At 34.8% G+C, this 24711-nt stretch overlaps 2 protein-coding genes across 2 annotated transcripts; both read left to right on the top strand.

Annotated features, from left to right (window-relative positions):
* Positions 1-5813: 5813 nt before the first annotated feature.
* Positions 5814-9188, top strand: LOC105956478 (receptor-like protein kinase ANXUR1). The gene has a single exon (XM_012980333.2). The coding sequence runs from the start codon at positions 6279-6281 to the stop codon at positions 8958-8960; it is 2682 nt and encodes an 893-aa protein (XP_012835787.2). The 5' UTR covers positions 5814-6278; the 3' UTR covers positions 8961-9188.
* Positions 9189-19531: 10343 nt separating this feature from the next.
* On the top strand, positions 19532-20717 carry LOC105956479 (uncharacterized). The gene has a single exon (XM_012980334.2). It carries the CDS (start codon positions 19580-19582, stop codon positions 20480-20482), a length of 903 nt encoding a protein of 300 aa, XP_012835788.2. The 5' UTR covers positions 19532-19579; the 3' UTR covers positions 20483-20717.
* Positions 20718-24711: the final 3994 nt, after the last annotated feature.

Genomic DNA, 24711 nt, shown 5'->3' with positions numbered 1-24711 from the left:
CCGGGGAATATTTTAATTATTCATTTTATTCTAGCTCTAAATTTGAACAATTTTCACGATTCACCCCAATTAATTTTTATTTTTATTTTTAGGGTAAATTACACCCACACCCCTGAGGTATGCTTAAATAATTTTAAGGTCCCTATGGTATTGATAATTACACTCACCCCCTGAAACGTAGTTAGAAACTCTAACGGGATAATGCATTGGATACATTATTCCGATAGAGTTCTAATGGACTATTACTTTTAGCTAGTGGTGGAGATAACATAGAGTTATGGGGAGTTATGTGGTGACATGGCTCCCCAAATACGTCTTAAATCACCCATAACTCTTTGTTGTCTCCACCACTTCCTAAAACTAATAGAGCGTTATAACTCTATCGTAATAAGTATCCGATGCATTATCCCATTAGAGTTTATAACTACGTTTCAAGGGGGTGAGTGTAATTATCGATACCACAGGGACCTTAAAGTTATTTAAGCATACCTCAGGGGTGTCGGTGTAATTTACCCTTATTTTTATTTTATTTTTTTCGTTTTAATTTTTTTTAGTATTTTTTTTTCTTTGGTTACATGTTAGGCTACAATTTTCGCGCAACTCAAACGGGATATGAATGGCTTCCGTCTGGCGAATACCTCTAAAATACCTATGATATGCCGGTACTTTGTTCAATATGTGGTGGAGATCATTACACTAACCAATGCTGGTATGCACCAAAAGCGAATAATTTCATAGATAATACCAACGGCGGTTATTGGAACACATACACCAACACGCCACGAGAACCCACTGTTCAGGAGTGTTATTTGAACTCCATCCTTGAAGATTTTATGAAGTCCACTCAAGCATCTATCCGAAGACTGGAGATACAGTTGGAAGAATTCAAGCTCCAGAGCTCTCTTGAAAATATTTCAGCCGATATCGAGAATGGTTGCAACAAAGAAAATCCGTCTAAAACTTGTAGTGAAAAAAATCCTTTAGACCTAGAAAATAGTGTCGATGAGAAGGAAAAAGAAATTACGAAGACTCTTAAGGATGAGAATGCAATCGAGCTAAACTCCAAAGATGTCTCGGAACAAGAGAAGAAGGAGATGGATGTGGTTAGTGCAAATATTCAAATCGAGGATATTTCTGTTGTTCATGACGTAGCTTTGAAGGCATCAATAGAGGTTGATGAGAAGACGAATGTGTTTGAAGTGGGGAATATACGCGGACTTGAGGTTTTTGTGTACCGACCCGATTTGAGGGAGCGGGTGATGAACATCTCATCTTGGCTTCGTACCGATTGATTACAACCAAGAAAGACTACAAGCTAAAGTGGACCCTGAAATATTGCAATCCTATCCCTGTATCTGTTACAATTGAAGTGAAAGAGCTCATGGATGGATGCACAATCTACAAGGTTTTGGATTGGACATAACAATTTTAAGAAGCAAAGTCTGGCTTAAGACTTAAAACTTAGCGCTTCTCGGGAGGTAACCTGAGCTTTACTGTTTTTCATATTTTTCTTTAATTTTATGTTTTTATTTTTATTTTCATAGGCATGCATTCTAATTAATTTATTTGATTTCTTACTTGTAAGGTCGGAATTGCGACCGGGACGGTCATCCGAGAGACAGAGAGGGCATCTTCGCAAGAGAAAAATCAAATTTCTTTCCCACAAATTCTCACACCCCGAAGACAACGATTCCGACTAAATCGGGTGTTTTTTATCCTTAAACTTTGTGCTAATTTCGTTGAGGGCAACGAAAATTTTAAGTTTGGGGATGAAAAAAACATGTTTTTTGTGCTTATTTATTTTAGTTTGCATGTATTAGGTTTTATTTATTTTTATTGCTTTTATCGTTTTTTCCGGAACATAAAAGAAAAATTGCTTGGGTCGAATGCATCGATGATTTATGATGATGATGAGAGATGATCAATGTTTGATAATGAGATTGTTTGTTTTGTGTGATAATGATTAGATGTTTGTTTAGCTTTCGATTCAAGGGAACTTAGAAGCGAATTATTGCTAGGAATCACACTTTGTGCATTGCTTTGGTCGAATGTTTTGTATTTTAAATTTGGAATTAATTTGTGCTAGATCATGCTATGTTCGGTTTTAAAACTCACCTTAGGAAATTTATGATACAAAGTATTGAGTAGTGAGTGATTTGGGATATGATTTGAGCCTTCTTTGAACCGTTTGAGCCTTTCAAGCCGACCTTTTTATCGAAATTATCATTAGAACCTTGATTTGAGCCTCGGAGGAAAGGTGTTCTTTCTTTTATCCAAAGTGTATAAGGTAGAAAAGTGGAGATTCTTGAAAATTAACTCTTGGAGTTCGGTCGAAAATTTTCATAAGGTCCTTCTTCTTCGGAAAAAAAAACAAAAAAACAAAAAAGAGAGACAAATATATATGATTCTATACATATATTACAAAAAAAAAAGACAAAAAGAAAAAAAAAAACCAAAAAAAAAAAAAAAAAAAAAAAGAAGAAGAAGAGACTAGAAGGGAGAAGTAAGGAATAGTTGTTGAATCGATTTGAAAGCTCAATCCATTGACTTAAGAGCAAAAGTGGAGACTTTTGAACTCTTAAGAATCGAGTTTATTAAAGTCCTTAGAGGTGAATTCATTGTTTCAAACGCATATCTTTCAAATTTTGGCGTAATCACATCAATTCAAGAAGAATAGCCACATATACCCATATTTCCTACCTCGAACCAAAGAGCCTAACAATTGAAAGCCACAAAATCCCAATGATCCCAATTGCTCAATGTTCGATATTAGCAAAGTAGAATAATTTGGTGAGTATTTAAAGTCAAACATATGCATGTAAGTATAAATTCTTTCTATCTTTAAATTGCAAATATTGGATGCTTGAAGCAATTGTATGATTTGTGGTTTTTGGTAATGGTGAGTGACTAAGTGCTGTTGAATTTTGAGCTTGCAAATGCCTAAGAATTATCTTTATAATTACAAGTTCTGAAAATATGAAGTTGATCATTGATCTATGTAATGAGATGTAGTAGTTGATTTATTTGCTTATGAGTAGATTTTACTTGAGGACAAACAAAAGTTCATGTTTGGGGGTGTGTTAAGTGTATATTTTTACACTTACTCGTACCTTTTAATTGGAGCTTTTGGTGTCTTTTAACGATAATTTGTGCTTAAAAAGTTGATTTATTGTATTTTAGGTACAAATTAAAGAATTGAAAGAGTATGGGGTAAAAACTTTAATTTTGGAGAAATTATGGGCCAAAAGTGTAGAAGTCAAAAAGCTGAAGAAATATAGCCCGGGACGGCCGTCTGAGAAATACACTTAAAACTGGGACGGCCGTCTGAGAAGCGGAAGCATTCTCTGGTTTTGAGACGGTCGTCCGAGTTTTAGTACAAAAATCGGGACGGCCATCCGAGATCACGAGGAAGCACAGTAAAGAGATTTTAATTGCACAAGGAAACACCTTCTTCTCCAAGTTTTCCATCCTATATAATACCAATCCAAGGACACAATTGGGCATCCATCTTTTTACGCAAATTCAAGAGTAAAGAAGATCAACAAAGATTCAAGCATAGTTTTTCTTATTTAATTTACTTATTTTATTTTCTTTATCATAAGAATCACGAGTAGCTAAGTCTTTATTTCTAGGATTTTATTTGGAACCCTGTGTGGGATTTATGAACCATTTTCTATGATTTTATGCAAGTTTTAATTTCACATTATTTTTTCTACTTGTTTTATTAAGTGCATGAATTTGACCACCTTATGTGCTTTTATGTTATTGTTAATCGCATGAATTGGAAGATCGGGTTAATAATTAGAACTGTGGTAGAAGAGCCTTTGTGGTATTAACATAGGAATATAGCTAATCTCTTAGGTAGCCATTATTGAGATTTGTGTTTAATGATGTGTTCTATAATTAATTACGTAGGAATACAGTGATTGAATCTAGAGTATTAGAATCGTAATACACGCGAAAGCCGGTTATGATTAATTTAGCATCCCAGGTTAATAACCCGGATAAATTGCTTGCATAATTGAAGGAATTGGGTGATTAATAATCACATAGGGGGGAAGAATAAAATTCTAAGCTTGTTTACTTTGATAAATCTTCGTGGTTAATTTGTTTCTTGCTTTTGTCTTTTTAATTGCTTTAGTTTAATTTAGTTTACTAATCATCTTTCGACTGTGTAGGGTTGGCTTGATAGCAATTGGTAGAATTTAGCGTCTAGGATTAGATAATTAAATAGGGCAAATGACAAATACACCCATGACAAGAGCACTTAATTAAAAGATGGACATCCAACTTTTTTGTCTTTCAAATAAATCCAGTCCATTCAAACTTATTTGCAAATAAGGAAAATCATTTTATATATACCAAAATTACCCCCAATTTATTGAAACCCAATTCAACTCCAATTTCATGATTTACACCCCAATTCGCCTAATTTCATCAATTAACCAATTTTAACTCTAATTTCAATTTTGACCCCAATTTTGACCCGTCACCACCGGAGACCGCCGGTCGCCGCCGTTGACCGGCATTGATTTTTTTTTTTTTAACTTTTTTTTTTTCTTGAAATTTGTTCCCGACCGGTCAACTGCCGTTGATCGCCGGATCTCCGGTGTTGACTTTTTTTTTTATAATTTTGTTTTTTCTTAAAAAAATTATTTTAATTAATATTACTGTCTTGACTGCTAAATTACTGTCTCCAACAGTTATTTAACTGTCGGAGACAGTAATTTAACTATTAATTGACTTTTTTTTCTTCAAAAATATTTTAATTAATATTATTGTCTTTGCTGCTAAATTACTGTCTCCAACAGTTATTTAACTGTTAGAGACAGTAATTTAACTGTTAATTGACTTTCTTTTTTTTTAAATATTTTAGTTAATATTACTGTATTGTTGCTAAATTACTGTCTCCAGCTGTTATTTAATTGTTGGAGACAGTAATTTAACTATTAATTGATTTTTTTATTCTTAAAAAAAATAATTAATATTACTGTATTCGTTGCTAAATTACTGTCTCCAGCAGTTATTTAACTGTCGGAGACAGTAATTTAACTGTTAATTGACTTTTTTTTTTTTATGAATTTTTTTTTTCTTAAAAAACATTATTTTAATTAATATTACTGCCTTGGCTGCTAAATTACTATCTCCAACAGTAATTTAACTGTCTTAGACAACAATATTAATAATATTACTGTTTGAAAAAATAATATTCATAATATTACTGTCCCAAACAGTAATATTACCGTATGAGACAGTAATTTAGTATCCAAGATAGTAATATTAATTAAAATATTTTTTTCTAACAAAAAAAAAATTCGAAAAGAAAAAGTCAACGCCGGAGACCGGCGGTCAACGGTGGTTGACCGGCCGGAAAAAAATTTCAGGGAAAAAAAAGTTTTCAAAAAAAAAAAAAAAAAAGTCAACGCCGAAATCTGGCCGGAAAAAAAAAAGTGAAGGAAGTTAGAGTATGATGGATAGAATTGATAAGAATTATACTATGGAGGGTATTTTAGAACCAAAGACAATGGGGATGGGTTTAATTGAGAGACTGTTTTTTTTGTGGACCAATGTGCATTTAAGTTTCATGTCATGGGCCTTTTTGTTATTCGCCCAATTAAATATTCTCTATGGAATCGATACTTGGACTTAAAAATCCACTTTATTACTTGTACGATAAGTGCACTTGCGTGTTGGTTGTTACAACCAACACTCAACAAGCCCCATTTTTATAGTAGAAACTAGAAAATATGGCCATCATAATAAAGCATCTACTTAATATAAAAATAAAGCCTCTAGTTATGTTTCATAAAGTGTGAAAAGCAAACCTATATGTTCATGTATTGATAAATAGTTCACAATTCAATGGTTGAGAATGAGACTTGTTTATTTCCTCTTCATTCATTTTTTAGCGTAAAAAAAAAAGCCTAAAAATTTATTTAAAGTATGAGAGATTCACTCATCTCCATCCATCCGTACGGACAACCTTAGGGAGGCAAGAAACACAAAACCATAGAAAAAAGGAAAAAAACAAGAAATCTAAAGAAGATTAGTTTCTTCATCTATTTTCTCTTCTTTCCTTTTCTCAATATTCTTCTTCTATGGAGACCAAGAAATCCATAAGAGAAAGAAACAAAAAATAATTGAAAAAAAGAGGTGGTATAAAGTTTGTAGGCATACAGGAAATAATCAGTTTTGTTTTCATCAGCCCTGTTTTCCTGTATGCCAATTTTCTTGTTCATTTAGTTTCTTCATTCATTCATTCATTCCTTCATGTAGCCATGAGAACAACGAGTAATCGCAATCGCAATCGTAATCACATTCTTGTATCCTTTGCAACTATTTTTCTTCTTCTCTCAAATGCAACCCATGCTGAAAACACCAATGGACCAAATTCATTGGTTTTAAGTTGCGGTTCTTCGAACGCGGTAAAAGATGAAGCCGACGGCTCGACATGGCAACCCGATGCCAAATACTTAGTGGTTGACGATAAATCGACATCGGTCAAGGCCGAAATTCAAGACCCTTCTTTGCCTTCAGTTGTTCCTTACATGACTGCCAGAACATTCCAATCCCAATCAACCTATCGATTTCCTCTCCAAAATTCAACCTCTCGAACTCTACTTCGTCTCCATTTCTACCCTTCTTCTTACCCAAATTTCAACATCTCCGATTCTTACTTCTCAGTTGTCGCAGGCGGCGTTACATTGTTGAATAATTTCAGCGCTTCTTTAGCCGCGGAAGCTCTCTCTCAGGCATATTTCATCAAGGAATATTACTTGGCTCCATCACAATTCCCCACTCTTAACCTCACATTCAACCCATCGGATAACTCTTTCGCGTTCATCAATGGCATTGAGCTTATTTCAATGCCACCTTTATTCGACACGGACCCAACATTGGCCGGTACTGGTGGATCCGACGATGATTTCGACGCTGCCGTTACAATACCAATACAAAGCAGCAGTATGGAAACAATGTTCAGATTAAACATGGGCGGGCAATATATCTCCCCGGCAAACGATTCGGGTGGGCTAATGCGAAGTTGGTACGATGACAGCCTTTACATATACGGTGCGGCAAATGGAGTCGCGGTCGAAGCAAACGCCACAGTCGGATACAAAGGCCTACCCTCTTACATTGCCCCGATAGATGTGTACTCAACGTACAGATCAATGGGTGCTTTTAAGGACGTGAACAAGAACGCCAATCTGACGTGGATCTTCCAAGTGGATCCGAATTTCATGTACCTCCTCAGATTCCATTGGTGTGATTCCGAGATGACTAAACCTAACCAGAGGGTTTTCGACGTTTTCATTAATAACAAAACCGCGGCAAGCCAAGTGGATTTGTATGCATGGACGGGTTCTATAGCAACTCCCACGATAAAGGATTACGTAGTGCAAGTCAACAACAAGAGCGGCGATTCTCAACAGTTGTGGGTGGCCCTTCACCCAAACGAAAATACCAAGGCGGAATTCGTGGATGTTCTTCTGAATGGGCTCGAGATATTCAAGCTCAGCGACAATGCAAAGTCCAACCTTGCGGGTCCAAACCCTACAATCTCCGATATGATGAAGAAATATCAGCAAGCTCAATTGGCTCCAATCACTTTTCAAGCTCAAGATAAATCATCAAATAGTAACTTACTCATCACCGGAGCTGCAGCCATTGGGGTGGCGGCCGCCGCCGTTTTTCTGTTCGCTTACAGTAACAAAAAGAGGGATCCTAAAGGTGAAGGAGCAACTACATGGCTGCCGATTTCGTGGAATTCTAATTCCACCACCATCAAGTCTTCATCAGTATCGGGCAGAAGCCAAGGCGGCGGCACCTCCATTTCAACGGATGCAGCTTGCAATTGCCGCTACTTCAGCTTGACAGAGATCAAGAACGCAACCAAGAATTTCGACGAGTCGAACGTGATTGGAGTGGGAGGATTCGGAAAGGTGTACAAAGGAGTGGTTGATGGAGACACCAAAGTGGCTGTAAAGAGATCAAACCCCTCATCAGAGCAAGGCGTGAACGAATTTCAGACAGAGATAGAGATGCTCTCTCGACTAAGGCACAGGCATTTGGTGTCGTTGATCGGATTCTGTGAGGATAACGGTGAAATGATATTGGTTTACGACTACATGGGTTTGGGTACGTTGAGGGAACATCTCTACAAGGGCAACAAAATAACACTGTCATGGAAGCAGAGGTTGGAGATATGCATTGGAGCAGCAAGAGGGCTTCACTATCTCCACACCGGTGCCAAGTACACTATAATTCACCGGGATGTCAAGACAACAAACATTCTCCTAGACGACAAATGGGTAGCAAAGGTTTCCGATTTCGGGCTATCCAAAACAGGGCCAAACATGAACCAAGGCCACGTCAGCACTGTCGTGAAAGGTAGCTTCGGCTACCTGGATCCCGAATACTTTAGGAGACAACAGTTGACTGAAAAGTCCGATGTTTACTCGTTTGGAGTCGTGCTTTTTGAGGTGCTATGCGCAAGGCCAGTCCTTAATCCAAGCCTTCCGAAAGAACAAGTGAGTCTCGCGGATTGGGCACTAAGATGTGCTAGAGATAAAACACTCGAACATATTATTGACCCGCAACTCAAAGGAAAGGTTTCTCAAGAATGCTTGAACAAATTCATCGATACGGCTGAGAAATGCTTGGCAGATCATGGGGTTGACAGGCCTTCGATGGGGGATGTTCTTTGGAACCTCGAATTTGCACTACAGCTACATGACAACCCTGAAGATAAACGGGCTGCCGGCAAGACGGGCAGTGTTGATCTTGATCATATCGATCAAGACAAAATTGACCATAATAGCCTCATCGCCATGCATCGCAACACCTTAAACCTTGTAGATGATGATGATGTCTTTGACGACGACGATGCTGCTATCAAAAAAGGTGATAATACTGATGAAGACATTTTTTCGCAGATTGTCAATCCCAAGGGCCGATGATCAACTAATTATATCCATCTTTACATAAATATTTTCAATTATGTTAAATTTGTGAAATATTTTTTTCCAGTTAGGTGTGTCAATGTGCTCTTATCATTTTTTTTATTAATTTTCCTACAACAAACTACTCATATTATGAGAATCTCTTTATGTAATTACTAATTAGACACTTCTCTGTCATTAATTCCTCTAACATGTTTTATAACTTGAAATATAGCAGTTTATGTACCCTGTTTTGATAGTGGATGCATTTCACATTGGATTTGCAACATAGAATAATTGAGTAAGATTATTGCCCGTCATTAGTTATATATTTTGTGGGAATCGAACTTACGTTGTTATAATGCTTGCATCTTATACGAGTTATATCTAATTTGGTCTTCCAAATGTTAGGATAGTAAACTGAACGTTCTTTGCTATCTATGTAAACAATCTTATCTTAATAATATTTTTTAAGTTTTAGTCATTTGTGATAATCTACAAATGTGTTCTTTTGTTGCTGTAAATAACAATTTGGGTAATACTTACTTGAATGCCAAACATACGAAAATATGAATTAATTGTGGAACATGGAGAAAATTGATTGAGACTTGTTGAAACAATTCCTGGCCCTTAAGACATTATTTATGGGTTGTCGAAGGTGCATCAGTTTCTTCCCGAGGGTATCCCAATTTACGACGACAATCAAATCTTTGATCTCGTACAAGGATCAAGCCGACAACGAACGAATTTTTGACGAAGAAGAATGAATAATTTAGAGGGTTTGATTTATGATTGTACTTAAAGACTAGAGGGTTTGATTTATGAAGCAATACAAGGGTTGGAGCGAAAACTATTTCTTCAAAATTGTATATGTTAGACACAAACACACAAGTTCAAATAAAATTTCAATCATTTAATTGAATTGTTTCACATTTGTTCGAAAGTAGACATTTGGACTAGATAATTTTGGGCGAAACTGAATTTATATATTTTACTTAAACCTAAACTAATTAATCCATGGGGCTTTTGATAAAAAAAAAAGGCTTAAGATATAGGCCCCTCGTGACAAAATTTATTAAAACTAAATGACAAGTCTAACTAAACATTTGCTTCACATCTTTTATAAATTTCATTCCGAAAATGCCCCCATATACTAAAAATGAAATATGCACCAAATAATATTTAAACTGTATTTATCATTTTTTTCATTTTGCATTTAACATTTTTATTTTTGCATTTAACATTTTTATTTTTGCATCTAGCATTTTTGTTATTATTTTTTTTCTGTTTTGTTTTTTGCATTTTCGTATTTGTTTTTCTTTTTTTTTTTTCTACATAATATTGAAAATTATGATTCTTTTTTTTTTTTATTTTTTTCGGTTGTAGTTTTTATAGAAACCCGTAGGAAACCGCAGTAGTCCGTAGTAATCTGTAGTTACATATTTTTAAAATCATAATTGCTCCTTTGAAGCCTAGCCGCCAGACACCATAGACACCCATAGACACTCATATACATCTATGACATGAAATAAAAAACTCTTAGATTCGCCCCCACCAAACCGTAGATCTCCTCTACCAAACCCTAGATCTGCGACGCCAACATTACCATGCCACTAAAGATGCCACAAACCCCACCCACGCTGCCGTTGCCATCCCCATCCCCACTGTTGGGTGTAATACCTACACGCAAGTGCACGTATCATACAAGTAATAAAGTGGATTTTTAAGTCCAAGTATCGATCCCACAGAGAATATTTAATTACTTAATTCTAGACGCTAAATCCTACCAATTGTTATCAAGCCCACCCTACACAGTCGAAAGATGAACAATTACACTAAACTAAATTAAAGTAAATTAAAAAGACAAGAGCACAAAAGCAATTTAAAACGAAGATTAAATCAGAGAAGGCAAGCCTATGAGTTTATTTTCCCCCCTATGTGATTATTACTCCTCCAATTCCTTCAATTATGCAAGTAATTGACCCGAATTATTAACCTGAGATGCTAAATTAATCATAACCCGCTTCCGCGTGTATTACGATTCTAATATTCTATATTCAATTACTGTATTCCTACGCAATTAATTCTAGAACACAACATTAAGCATAAATCTCAATAATGGCTAGCTAAGAGATTAACTATATTCCTATATTAATACCACAAAGGCTCTTCTACAGCAATTCTAATTATTAACCCGATCTTCGGATTCATGCGATTAACAATAACATAAAAACACATAAAGTGGCTAGTTTCATGAACTTAATAAAACAAGTAGAAGAAATAATCCGGAATTAAAACTTGCATAAAATCATAGAAAATGGTTCGTAAATCCCACATAGGGTTCGAAATAAAATCCTATAAATAAGTAAATTAGCTACTCATGATTAAAGTAAAAACGCAAATAAAATAAATCATAAACGATAAATCTATGCCTGGAGTCTTTGAATTCTTCGTCTTCGTTATTGCTTTGTTGCTCTTGAAATTGCGTAAAAGATTCGTCCCTAATTCTGTGCTTGGGTTGGTCTTATATAGGGTGGAAAATTTGGAGAAGAAGGTAGTTTCCTTGTGCAATTAAAATTCATTTACTGCGCTTTTACGCCTTCTCGGACGGCCGTCTGAGATTATGTACTAAAACTCGGACGGCCGTCTCAATTCCTGAGACTGCCTCTGTTTCTCGAACGGCCGTCTGAGATTTAAGTGTAATTCTCATACGGCCGTCTGGGCTTTAATTCTTCAGATTTTTAACATCTTCACTTTTCGCCCATATTTTCTCCAAAATTGCAGTTTTTACCCTATACTTATCAAATTCTTCAATTTGTACCTAAAATACAATAAATCAACATTTTAAGCACCACTTATCAATAAAACACACCAAAAGCCCCAATTAAAAGGTACGATTAAGTGTAAAAATATGCACTTAACACACCCCAAACTTGAACTTTTGCTTGTCCTCAAGCAAAATCTACTCATAATCAAATAACTCAACTACTACATCTGATTACGTAGATTAATGATCAACTTCACGTTTGCAGAACTTGTAATTGTAATGACAATACTTAGGCATTCACAAGCTCAAAATTCAAAAGCACTTAGTCACTTACCATTGCCAAAAACCACAAATCATACAATTGCTTCAAGAATCCAATATTTGCAAATTACAGATATAAAGAATTTATACTTACATGCATATGTTTGACTCCAAATACTCACCAAATTATTCTACTCTGCTAATATCAAACATTAAGCTATTGGGATTATTGGGGCTTTTTGGCTTTCAATTGTTAGGCTCTTTGGTTCGAGGTAGGAAATATGGGTATATGTGGCTATTCTTCTTGAATTGAGGTGATTACGCCAAAATTTGAAAGATAGGCATTTGAAACAATGAATTCACCTCTAAGGACTTTAATAAACTCGATTCTTAAGAGTTCAAAAGTCTCCACTTTTGCTCTTAAGACAATGGATCGAGCTTTCAAAACAATTCAACAACTAGTCCTTACTTCTCCCTTCTAGTCTTTTTTTTTCTTATATATATATATATATATATATATATATATATATATATATATATATATATATATATATATATATATATATATATATATATATAAGCATGTATATTTGTCTCTTTTTTTTCGAAGAAGAAGAAGAAGGGCCTTATAAAAAAAATTCGACCGAACCTAAAGGGGTAATATTTCAAGAATCTCCACTTTTCTACCTTATACACTTAGGCTAAAAGAAAGAACACCTTTTCTCCGAGGCTCAAATCAAGGTTCTAAGGATAATTTCGATAAAAAAGGTCGGCTTGAAAGGCTCAAACGGTTCAAAGAAGGCCCAAATCATATCCCAAATCACTCACTACTAAATACTTCGTATCATAAATTTCCTAAGGTGAATTTTAAAACCAAACATAGCATGATCTAGCACAAATTAATTCCAAATTTAAAATACAAAACATTCAACCAAAGCAATGCACAAAATGTGATTCCTAGCAATAATTCTCTTCTAAGTTCCGTTGAATCGAAAGCTAAACAAACATCTAATCCTTATCACACAAAACAAGCAATCTCATCATCAAACATTGATCATATCTCATCACTATAATTCGTCGATGCATTCGACTCAAGCAATAATAATAAGAAATAAAAACATATAAAATAAAATAGCCTAAAACATGCAAACTAAAGCAAATAAACACATAAAAACATGTTTTTCACCACCAAACTTAAAACTTTCGTTGCCCTCAACGAAATTAGCACACAGTTTAAGGATAGAAAACACCTGATTTAGTCGGAATCGTCGTCATCGGGGTATGAGAATTGGAGGGAAAGAAATCCGAAAATTTAAAAATTTAAAATTCGCCCGAAATATGTTCGGACGGCCGTCCCGTGATATGAGTGTATTTTCAGACGGCCGTCTGGCAAGCAGAGACCTGATTTTCAAGTCTCTGGATTTCGGACGGCCGTCTGGGATTTTGCTGCTCTCTTGTACCGAAAATACCAAAAGAACTGACTTGACTCCCGAGTGCCTACAACGGGAGTATAACTAGGGTTTGTATTCGATATGCTTTAATAGAACAGTTAGAGCTAGGGTGAGATAAGTAGAGTACAGATTGACTAGTAGGTTTACAAGTGTGCTTACATAGGATTTTCGGACGGCCGTCTGGACATTCTGACCACGTTTTCGACCCTAAAAATTAAAACTCAAATAGATTAATTAGAATGCATGCCTATGAAAGTAAAAACAAAACATAAAATTAAAGAAAAATATGAAAAACAATAAAGCTCGGGTTGCCTCCCGAGAAGCGCTAAGTTTAAAGTCTTCAGCCGGGCGTTGCTTTATTTTCAAGCAAAAGTGACCGAAGTCACTTGACAATCTTCACTCGCTTCCCAATACGGTTTGAGCCGGCTCCGTTTCACGTTGAACGTACGATTTGAATCTCGTTCCTTTATCTTGACTACTTCGTGAGGAAGAATTTCTTGGACAATAAACAGCTCCGACCACTTTGATTTGCGCTTCCTTGGAAATAACCGATGATGGGATTTGCACAATAACACCAATTGTTCTTTGTGCAATTTATTTTTGACTTTATCCTTCTCTCGTGGCTTGCTCGATTCTTTTATCGTCGTTAATACCCCAACTATCATGACTTTCTCTCGGAGGAGTAGAAATTGAGTTCACAAAAAAAATTGCTCCGTCCGACTCCCATTTCCGCCTTCATCTCCTGCACTCAAAGATGCTTTCCCATGGTCCAAGATCAAAACATCAAAATTTTCATGATTTTTAAAATCCATAAGCTCAATAGAAAAACACTCATTATTATCACATGGATTTTTATTAGCACTAAAAACATTGAGTTTGATTGTTTGATCATGCACCGTCATTGTAAGATTACCACTAGCACAATCAATAAGAGTTTTCGACGTGGCTAAAACGGTCTCCCTACGATAAGATGTATCTCCCTATCCTCATCTATATCAAGTATAACAAAATCAACAGGGAAGATAAATTTATTAACTTTCACTAGCACATTCTCTAAAATACATTTTGGGTAAACTAAAGACCTGTCGGCTAATTGAAGAGTTATAGCCGTTGGTTCAATCTCACCTAACCCAAGATTTTTTAAAAGTGGAATAAGGCATAAGATTAATGCTAGCGCCTAAATCAATGAGGGATCAAAATTTGTTACCTCCTAAGTACAAGGAATAGTAAACTTACATGGATCGCCTAGTTTTTGTGGAAGGGGCCGTGTAAGAATTGCACTGCATTGCTCGGTGAGTTGGATCATCTCGTTCCCTTTCAATTTCTTACCTTTTGTCACGAGGTCCTTGAGTAACTTCACCAACTTTGGCATCTTTTGAAGTGCTTCGATTAAAGGAATATTTATGCGAATTTCCTAAAACTTGTCCAAAAATCGGTATTCGGCATCGAGCTTCTTCTTTATAAACTTTTGAGGATATGGAATTGGTGGGGGCTCATGCAATCACTATTGATGGCGGTTCTTCTTGAATTGATTCATTTTCCTCAATCACCTTCGGCTTCTCGATTACCGTATTTCCCTTCTCTTTTCGCGGGGCTTCCTCCAATTGCTTACCATTCTTCAAGGTGACTGCTTGGCACGTCTCGACCTCGATCTTTTTCGTTTGTAATCTTTGGGGATATGTGATTGGTTCCACCCATTCGGCTACAATGACTTGCGATCTTGAAATCGATAACTTGGCACGTCTCGAACTTTTGCTTTCGGGGATCTTCAGTATTCGATGGCAATGCTCCTGCCGTACGTTCTCTTGATTCAAAGCGAATTGAGCGAATTGATTCTCCAAATCCCGCAGCGAGGCTTGGGTAGCGGTCATAAATTGGGCCAATATCTTATCCGTGTTTGATTTTTGGGCAGGTAGATTGTTTCATTGATAGCTTTGTTGATGAGGGGCTTGATTTTGGAATTGACCTTGAGGTCTTTGATACCCTTGGCCTTGTTGATTTCCTCCGTATTGCCCTTGTGATGTACACCCTTGATTTTGGAATTGGCGAGGCGCATTGTTGACGTAGTTGAGCGATTCCACATATTGTTGGCGTTGGAGCGTGTAATGATTTCCACCGCAAATTTCACAACATGGAGAATCAACGTCTTGGACTTGTTGTGGTGGATTTGCTTTGATGTGCTGCAGAAGGAGTTGATTTTGTTGAGCAATTTGGGTCACTTGAGCTTGAAGGGCCGTAATTGCATCTAACTCCAACACTCCGGGAACTTTCTTGGCTCCACTAACCGTCCTTTCGCTTGACTTGGCAAACCGATTTTGTGCAATTTGATCCAACATGATAAATGATTGACTCATAAAGTTACCCCCGGTTGATACATCTAAGACGGTTCGTGCATTCTCGTTAATCCCTTGGTAGAAGATGTGGATTTGCCGCCATTGCTCTACTCCATGTGTTGGACACTGCCTCAAAAGGGTCTTAAATATCTCCCATGCCTCGTATAATTGCTCGCCTTGATCTTGGATGAAATTATGAATTTCCCGTCGTATTCTCTCGTCCTTCTCGGGTGAGCTGTAAACTTTCATGAAAAGGTTGAGGAGTTGAGGCCACGACGAGGGTTTTGGTAGGAGGCGAGGGGGTGAGGAGTCACTGTGTCTTTGATTTAAAATTTGTAGCATTTCCCAGCAATAACCTCTCTCTCTATCTCTCAATCTCTTAGTGTTTGTTGATTTTTGAGGGTTTTGATGTTTATTCAAATTTTGTTGATTTGCACTTAAGTAATTTTTTTTTTTTTTTGATTTTGCAACTGCAGCGTAATGGAAGCCATTGATCCTCTTCTTGAAGATGTCAAAAAATTTGGTTGAAGTTATATATGCTTCAAAGTTACAGTTTTCTGCAGATTGTATACATTATTATACATTACTATACATATAGTAACATGTAGTTACATATGCATATATTTGTGTATTTTCGATTTGTATTTTATTGTTTCTGAGGTGATTTATAATAAAAATATTGAAATTTGTAAATTTTTTTTGGTGTTTATGAATTTCTTTTGTATAAGCCAGTATTCGTGTATGTATACAATTGATCGACTAAAATTATGGGGTAAAAAAACGAACATAACTACGAATTTCTATAGATACTATATTTACATGTAGTTATTTTCAGTACAGTATAAAAAATAAAAAAAAATTAATTTTTTTTTTAAAAACATTAATATTTTTTAAAGAAATTGAAAAATTAAAAAATTAAAAAAATTAAAAAAATTAAAAAAAAATATATAATATATATATAAATTTAACAGACAGGTTTATTATTAAAATAAAAAAGAAAAATAATAATAAATAAATCAGCGAAAATTATAAATGCAGGACCAGAAATGGTGAATGCAGTTTGGTCGAAAAGTGCATATAAGGGTAGTATAGTACTTTCGCTTCTCCAGGGGTATGTCAAATGATGATTTCTGCTTGGGTTTATCCCTAGTTTATTTGGTGGTTAGGGGTATGTAAAATAACCCCATATATTATATCATACTAGCATTTTTTCCACGTGCGATGCACGGGATATTATTTAAAAATTAAAAAAACAATCAAATTAATAGATAATAAGAAAATATAATACATAGTAAAATTCAATAATGTAGTCTTATTCATATTATATATAACATTAGTTTTTTATAAATATTGCAGATTAAGATTTATAATCCAAATACATAGACTAAGATTTAACAAATCGAATTTCTATCTTTATCTCTTAAGATCTGAAATATATTGATGAAAAATAGGAGATTGATAATTGTTGATAATTATAGTGAAAAAATTAATAGAAAAAATAATTAAAAATAAATAATTACAGAAACATCATTAGGGTTTTTTAGGGTTGCCTAGCGTTTCTTTCTTTTATATATAAGATATATTATATCCATTATTATGGGATTTGATTAGATATGTTAATATTTTATATCCATAATTTAGGGATTTGATTTGATTAAGTTTCCTTATATAGCTTGTTCTTTTGTGTATATACCCTCACCTCTATTGAGAAGAATACACATTATTTTTATCTTAATTCATTTCGTAACAGTGTCGTCGGCGAAAAGAAGGTGAGAGACCTTTGGAGCGCCTCTACATATTGCAAGACCCGATATATTATCTTTGTTCTCTTCTCGTGGACCTATTATAAAGGCCTTATGTCTCTTGAATATTTTTGCTTAAATTCCTAAGAATAGAATACTTAAAAGGGGTCATTACAAATAAGCCCATCAATGGGTACTTATTCATAAAGAGATGCAGACAAAAAACTCATTTACCAATAAGTCCACACATGGTCCAGATTTTTGTAAAGACTAAAATAACCCCTCATACTTTAATATGCTCGAATTTCATCCTTAACTTAATTTAACATCAATTTGACCACAAATTTCACAAATTATTCAATTTTGACTCAAACCTTTTTTTTTTTTTTTTTAATTTTGCCGCCGGTCTCCGGCATTGACTTTTCAATTTTTTTTTCTTCCAGATCTTTTCGCCGGTTTCCGGCGTTGACTTTTTCGATTTTTTTTTTTCTTTCTGTAACATTTTTTTTTCGTTTAAACAACAATATTGTTGTGAATGACAGTAATATTAACTATATTACTGTTAAACACAGTAAAATTAACTAAACTACAGTTTAACACAGTAATATTGCTATATTAATCTCTAGCACATTAATATTAACACAACAAAACTCATTATTATTGTGTAATAGAGTAATATTACTATGTTGACCGTTCAACAAATGTAAACATAATAAAAAACCAAAATAATTAATATTACTGTGAGTGACATTAATATTACTATAACAACAGTAATATTAGCGTCAACCACAGTAATATTACAATAATAGACAGTAATATTATTATGTTACTCCGTGAATAACTCAAACAAACAAAAAAATCCAAACAAAATAATAATATTGATGTGGTTGACAGCAATATTACTATAACAACAGTAATATTACCGTCAACCACAATAATATTATTATGTTTACAGTAATATTACAATAATATAGACAATAATATTATTACGTTACTCCGTGAATAACTCAAACAAAATAAAAAACCCAAAAAATAATAATATTGATGGTGTTGACAATAATATTATTGTGTTTACAGTTATTTTACTGTCAACGACAGTAATATAATTACGTTGACTTGTCAACAAATCAAACAAATAAAAAAGATAACAAAAAATAAAAAATAATAATATTACGTTAATTTACTGTCAACGGCAGTACAATTACGTTAATTAACTGTCATTGACAGTATAATTACGTTAATTTACTGTCAGTGACAGTACCAATTACGGTCAACGTTTAGCGGCAGACGTAAAAAAAAAAAAAAAAAAAAAAAAAAAAAAAGAACTTAAAAAAAACACTAAAAAAAGTCAACGCCACCGGCGAAAATATCCGGAAGGAAAAAAAGAAAAAAAATCGAAAAGTCTACTCCGGAATCCGGCGGCAATTTTTTTTTTTAAAAAAAAAAGTCAAAATTGGATTTTTGTGGACAAAATTAATTAAATTGGGGTTACAATTAAGAATTGGGTATAAAAGGTTGGAGTAATATTACATATACATGAATGTTTGTTTTATTTATAATAATTATTAAAGGGATGAGCTTATTGGTGAAACGGATATAGCCCATAAACCTAGAATAATAAAGATGCTTGGTTGAGGACTTATGGACAAAAACGCCACTTAAAATTTGAAGTATTGAGAACGAGGATGTTTCATCATGTACATACCAACCATATTATTTAGTAGCTCTTAACAACGACAACACGTAAGCTATTGAATATGTATTTATGGAGGGAAGACTTTAATTTGCAGGTTAATTAGACGATAATTGATCGTCGTCGCCACCAACCACAAGCTGGATTAATTATTATTATTGAAACTAGATTATTATTATTTTATAATATAATATAATTAAGCCATCATAATAATAATATTAGTGATACATTTCCTATCTCAACTGTCAACCAACAAACCAAACCAGGTGGATCGATCGTGGCTACCACTTTAATTTAAAATTTCTTCATTACAATCGCAATTCTATCATACCCATGAATGTGAATACCAGCAGCAGTCGACTTTCATGATCATTATCAACGGATTCATTAATGGAGAATAGTCGGCATGGTCGTCAAACAAATGCCAAGAAAACCAGCAGCAGGCGGCGGTTGTGCTGCGACAACGACGACGACGACACCGTCAGAGTTCCACTCCAAATTGTGACAACCACCCTCATCAGTCTCCTCCTCCCTCTCTCATTCCTACTCCTCGCCCGCCTCTCAACCGCTCAATACCTTCTCTCCGCCACCAACAACTACTACCCCAAGGCGGCGGTGGCGGAGCCCACTTCCTTCTTATGCTCACTATTTTTAAACTCTAAAAAACCCACAATTCTCCACATTCTAGTCGCTCTCATAACTGTATCATCTCTAAGTTACGCCTTAACCGGTAAATCCATACTCCTGATCAACCACCATTCATCTGATCATCCCTCAACAAGACGCCGTTTATACGCTGCATGGTGGTTCCTTTTCGTTTTCCAAGTCTGCGTTGGATTATGGATCGAAGGAAGCATCGCCACCGGAATCGACGGCTCTGGTTTTGGTCAAGAGAACTGCTTTCTCTTAAGAGTTGTCTTCTTTTTTGGTCTGCACGAAACGATTCTTTTTTGGAGGAGGACAGTGGTGAAGCCGGTGGTGGATGACACGATATTCGGTTATTGGAGGAAGGAAGGATGGGTTGAGAAGGCGGCGGTAGGGCTGAGCTACTGTTGGTTTTGGTGGTGGAGGCTTAGGGAAGAGGTTGAGGCACTGGTTGTCGTACCTTCCCTGAACATGACCGGAGTTGGAGTCGGAGTTGGAGTTGCCGATTTCATGGGATGGTGGCTTTATTATCTAACTGTCACCATTGGCATTGTCTGGATGGCCAGAGTCTTTATACTTACGGCCCTGATTTTAACACGTAGGAGAGAAAAAGGGGATGACCGCCGCCCAAATGAAGACAAGGTCTGATTAACTGGACACCAGTTCTATTTTTTTTTATTCATTTAAGAAATTTCAGCTGTTAAATGGTCTTTGTTAAAAATATTACAAAAGATCTTTATTTTTTTTAAATTAAAATAAGTTGTAAGATATTTTAAAAAGGAGCTAAATATAGTTTACATTCCTAATGGTCTTGTAACAGTTACCCGCTGATGTAGTGAACGTATCAGTTTTCCCCATCTGTTAGTAATTTGACGGTTGAAAAGTTGATTTTAATGACGTGGCCATTATTTACTGGAAAACTAGCAGTTTGGAAGTTTTATACCAATAGTACTACCCTTATGTCCATATATATTAGACTGCGGCTATATGCAAGACTAATTCCACTTGTGCAAAACCAAATTAAAATTTTCAATGTATAAATACTATAATACCCTTATTTATTAAAAAATAAAAAATTCCAAATATGCAATACCAAAAATTCAAAAACACAAAAAACCCTATCACAAGACCACAAAACCACAAGACCAACTATCATCTTCTCCATCTTCCAAAACTCACAAGACCTTTCTCCTTCCTCCTCCATTAACCCACAAAACCTAGAAATTCAAAATCATCAAAACTCAACAAATCTTACAAAGATGGCAAGTATGGAGTCAGAAGACATCAAAATAAAAGATTCTACGATGGAAGAACCCAAGAATGTATGCATTTATGGGTTTTTTTTAGCTAGAATATCGATTTTCCAAAAAAAATCCCGCGAAAACGAATTCGACATGTACAGGTCGAATTTTACAGGTAAAAATCGACATTTAGATGTCGATTTTGAGGTATAAAATTCGACATTTGAATTTGTGCTACAAATTCGACATGTCAATGTCGATTTTTACCTATGAAATTCGACGCTTAAGTGTCGATTTGTAGCATAGTTTTTCGACACCTTGGTGTCGATTTTTGTTTTTTTCTCATTATTTGTATTTGGTCTTACATGAGAAAAAAAAAGCCAATTTAATTTATGGGCATACTTGTCATTCCATCTTAATAAAATAGAATCTTTTGGAATCTTTCTTTAATTTGGTCTTGCGTAAGTGGAATGATTATTCTTTCTCCATTTTTTTTTTTGGAAAATGGAAATGATTCAAACTTAAATCTTTCAATTTTCATTTTTTTTAATGCATTTTTGCGTGTATATAGTGTTTGAAATATTGCAATTTTTATATGGGGTCATTTGATGAAATCCCCACACGAAGGAACACCAATTTTATATTTTGCATTAGGCATGCCGCATGAGCCATTTACATGTAAAATATCAAAATTGCCTATTGTAATGTTGTGGGATATTAATTATTTTTTTTAACATGTCTTATTTTATTTTCGGATTATCATAAAAAAAAATTGGTTTATTTTACTTTTGTTTATTTAATTATGATTTATTTTGTTATTTAAATTTTTTTCGGTTTAGTTTTAGATTTTTTTTCTTTTTTTCAACAGTACCAAATTGAAATTCATTGTACACTTATCGAAATCCACTATTAATGAATTCCACTACTAATTTATTGAAATTCACTGGACACTTATCGAAATCTACTATAATCGAAATCCACTACTAATTTATTGAAATTCACTATGAATAAATGTAAATCCACGACGAAATTTATGTAATCATACAAATTGAACGTAATCCACTACAAAATTAATGCAATTAACTACAAAACTATCATAGTCTAATTCATCCAATGTAGATAAGAAAACCATCGCTACTAAAAAACAACGTGTTTTGTGAGGAGAAACAAAAATAGGTTTAACAATTCTTACAAAACTCTATTGTTGTTGTAAAATGGCCTATTTATCTAGCTCTTTGGTTTGTGTTTGAGGAAATACATATGAATGTAAACAACACGACAGAGGGAAAGAGAGAATGCAAAGAACAACAATCCGTAGAGAGAAAATTGTGGGTTTAGTGGGGAGGGAGTGTTTCTCATTTATATAGGTGGTAACCACCGAAAATTACAAAGGAATTACAGGTGGAAGTTACGTAGAAGTTACATCGCCACTAACACCATATAATAGATATGGGAAGTTAATAAACTAATCGGAAGTTAAAAACCATCAAGTGGTTATATTAGGAAACCACACATTCCATACTATTTACAACACTCCCCCTTGGGTTCCTATCAAACATCTATTGTGCTTTTTGTATTACCTCGTTAAACCTACCGAGTCATAAAACCCATTGGGAAAAAACAACCTCGGTTAGGGAAAAGAGTAAAACGCACAATCTTTTCAATCAACATATGTTGCCTCATTAAAACCTTGTCGAATAACAAAAACCCTGTGGGAAAAATAAACCTCGCACGAAGGAAAGAGATTACAGCAGGGAACCCGGGTATCTTCTGGATATTAAGTACCTACAGGGTACTCCCCTCAAGTTAACTCCCCCTGATGTCTACAAGGGAGCGAGTTCGTATAATCTACGCAACTCAATAGCCTTAACATGGTTTATTAAAGTAATTTTAGGTGAAGACTTAGTAAATTAGTTTGCGTAATTATCTTGAATGATGATCTGCTGGATCATTATTGTTTGAGCTCTTATTGTTGTTGATTGAAGAAAACCTCATAACTATGTTCTTGGATTTGTCACAATTAATGAAGCCCATCTTCATTTGTTCAATGCATGTTGCATTATAGTCAAATACAATCTCGTATGATCTTCTATGTTAACTAATTCAAATGAATCTCGAACATACTTAACCATGGCTTTAGGCCATGTGCATTCACACACTACCTCGTGAAGTAAAAACTTCTGATTGATTCGACTAGTTGACCATTTATTTACACTTTACGGATCTCCAAGACATAACGATATTTTGAATACAAAACAATAGATTTTGGGAACAAGCTTTGTGTGGGTATGACTTCTGGTAAATGCCAATATAATCACAAGCTTTGCATCATTCAGTGATGTATACATCGTATGTGAGGTGAGCTAAGTCTACATAACAAACTTACCGAAAAGTGCATTCATATCGAGTACATGGATTTAAATACAATAATGCACATTTCATGTAGATATGTTAAAGAATTGGTCCACTACAGAATGAATCATTGGTCTACTTCTGGTGCTAACACTTCCTCGTCCTCCTTCATGGGACGAAATGAATCATTGGTCCTATTCCACTGTGGAACTCCCGTAGGTATTACTGGATAATTTCTCTTTATCCATAACATCTTCTGGATGTAATTCGATTGATGGACAAAAATCTAATTGACATGATAAATTTGAAGTCGGTGGAGACAACAAATTAGTCTTCTTTAGATCTTTTCTTGATATCAAATTTTCAACAATTGAGTTTTTCTTACTTGACTTCGTCAGTAGTCCAAATCAAGTTCATGTCCTTAATATAAATTATAGTAATAGGAACAATCAAAACCAATTATTGTTCAATTATTCTCTTCAGAGAAATTGTTCACTTAGGCGATTATCCTATATTCTTCCGGAATATTTCAAGTCATAATTAAAGTAAACTTCTCAGCCTAACTGAGTCTATGTTCCGTGGTCTGGACCTAATTGCTTCTAAAAATAGAAGTCCTTCTGGGACTTTCATATAAATACTTGTATCGAGATCCCCGTAAGATACTTGTTGACCACGCATTTAATAACATTCATCATGAGAGAGTATACCTATTTAAAATCAATCTCGGTTGCTAAGGAAATCCTTGAACTATGAGATCAGTCTTTGAGCTCCCAATTTCATTTGTTCATAAATGATTGTACTTATGAGTTGAGTCTTCTGGCTCCCGATCTCGTTCAAGCTATGAGATAAATCTTCTGGCTCTCAATCTCGTTTAAGCTATGAGATGAATCATCTGGTTCCCAATCTCATTTCCTTAATTGAGCTATGAAGTGAGTCTCCTGGCTCGCAATCTCGTTTGATCTATGAGATGAATCTTCTAGTTCCCAATCTCATTTGATTCCTCGAGCTATGAGATGAGTCTCCTAGCTCCCTATCTCGTTCAAGCTATGAGATAAATCTTCTGGTTCCCAATCTCATTTCATTCCTTGATCTATGAGATGAGTATTCTAGCTCCCAATCTCATTTTTTTTTTTCTTTGTGAGTACTCACTTATATCCCGTGGGTGAAATTCAAGGAGGTGTAGGAAGTACTGGTCTTTACACTCTTTATTTTATCAAGGAATCAAATTCAGCTTGGATTGTTTTTTTTTTTCTTTTTCATTTTGGCCATCATCTTTTTCTTTAC

Source organism: Erythranthe guttata, chromosome 14 (genome assembly GCF_056151865.1).
Source record: "Erythranthe guttata isolate IM_541 chromosome 14, IM_541, whole genome shotgun sequence".
NCBI lineage: Eukaryota > Viridiplantae > Streptophyta > Magnoliopsida > Lamiales > Phrymaceae > Erythranthe > Erythranthe guttata.
This window is presented reverse-complemented; position numbering and strand designations above follow the sequence as displayed.

Excerpts from the sequence above, each read along its gene's own strand:
- LOC105956478 (XM_012980333.2), top strand. The coding sequence starts at position 6,279 with ATGAGAACAACGAGTAATCGCAATCGCAATCGTAATCACATTCTTGTA.
- LOC105956479 (XM_012980334.2), top strand. The coding sequence starts at position 19,580 with ATGGAGAATAGTCGGCATGGTCGTCAAACAAATGCCAAGAAAACCAGC.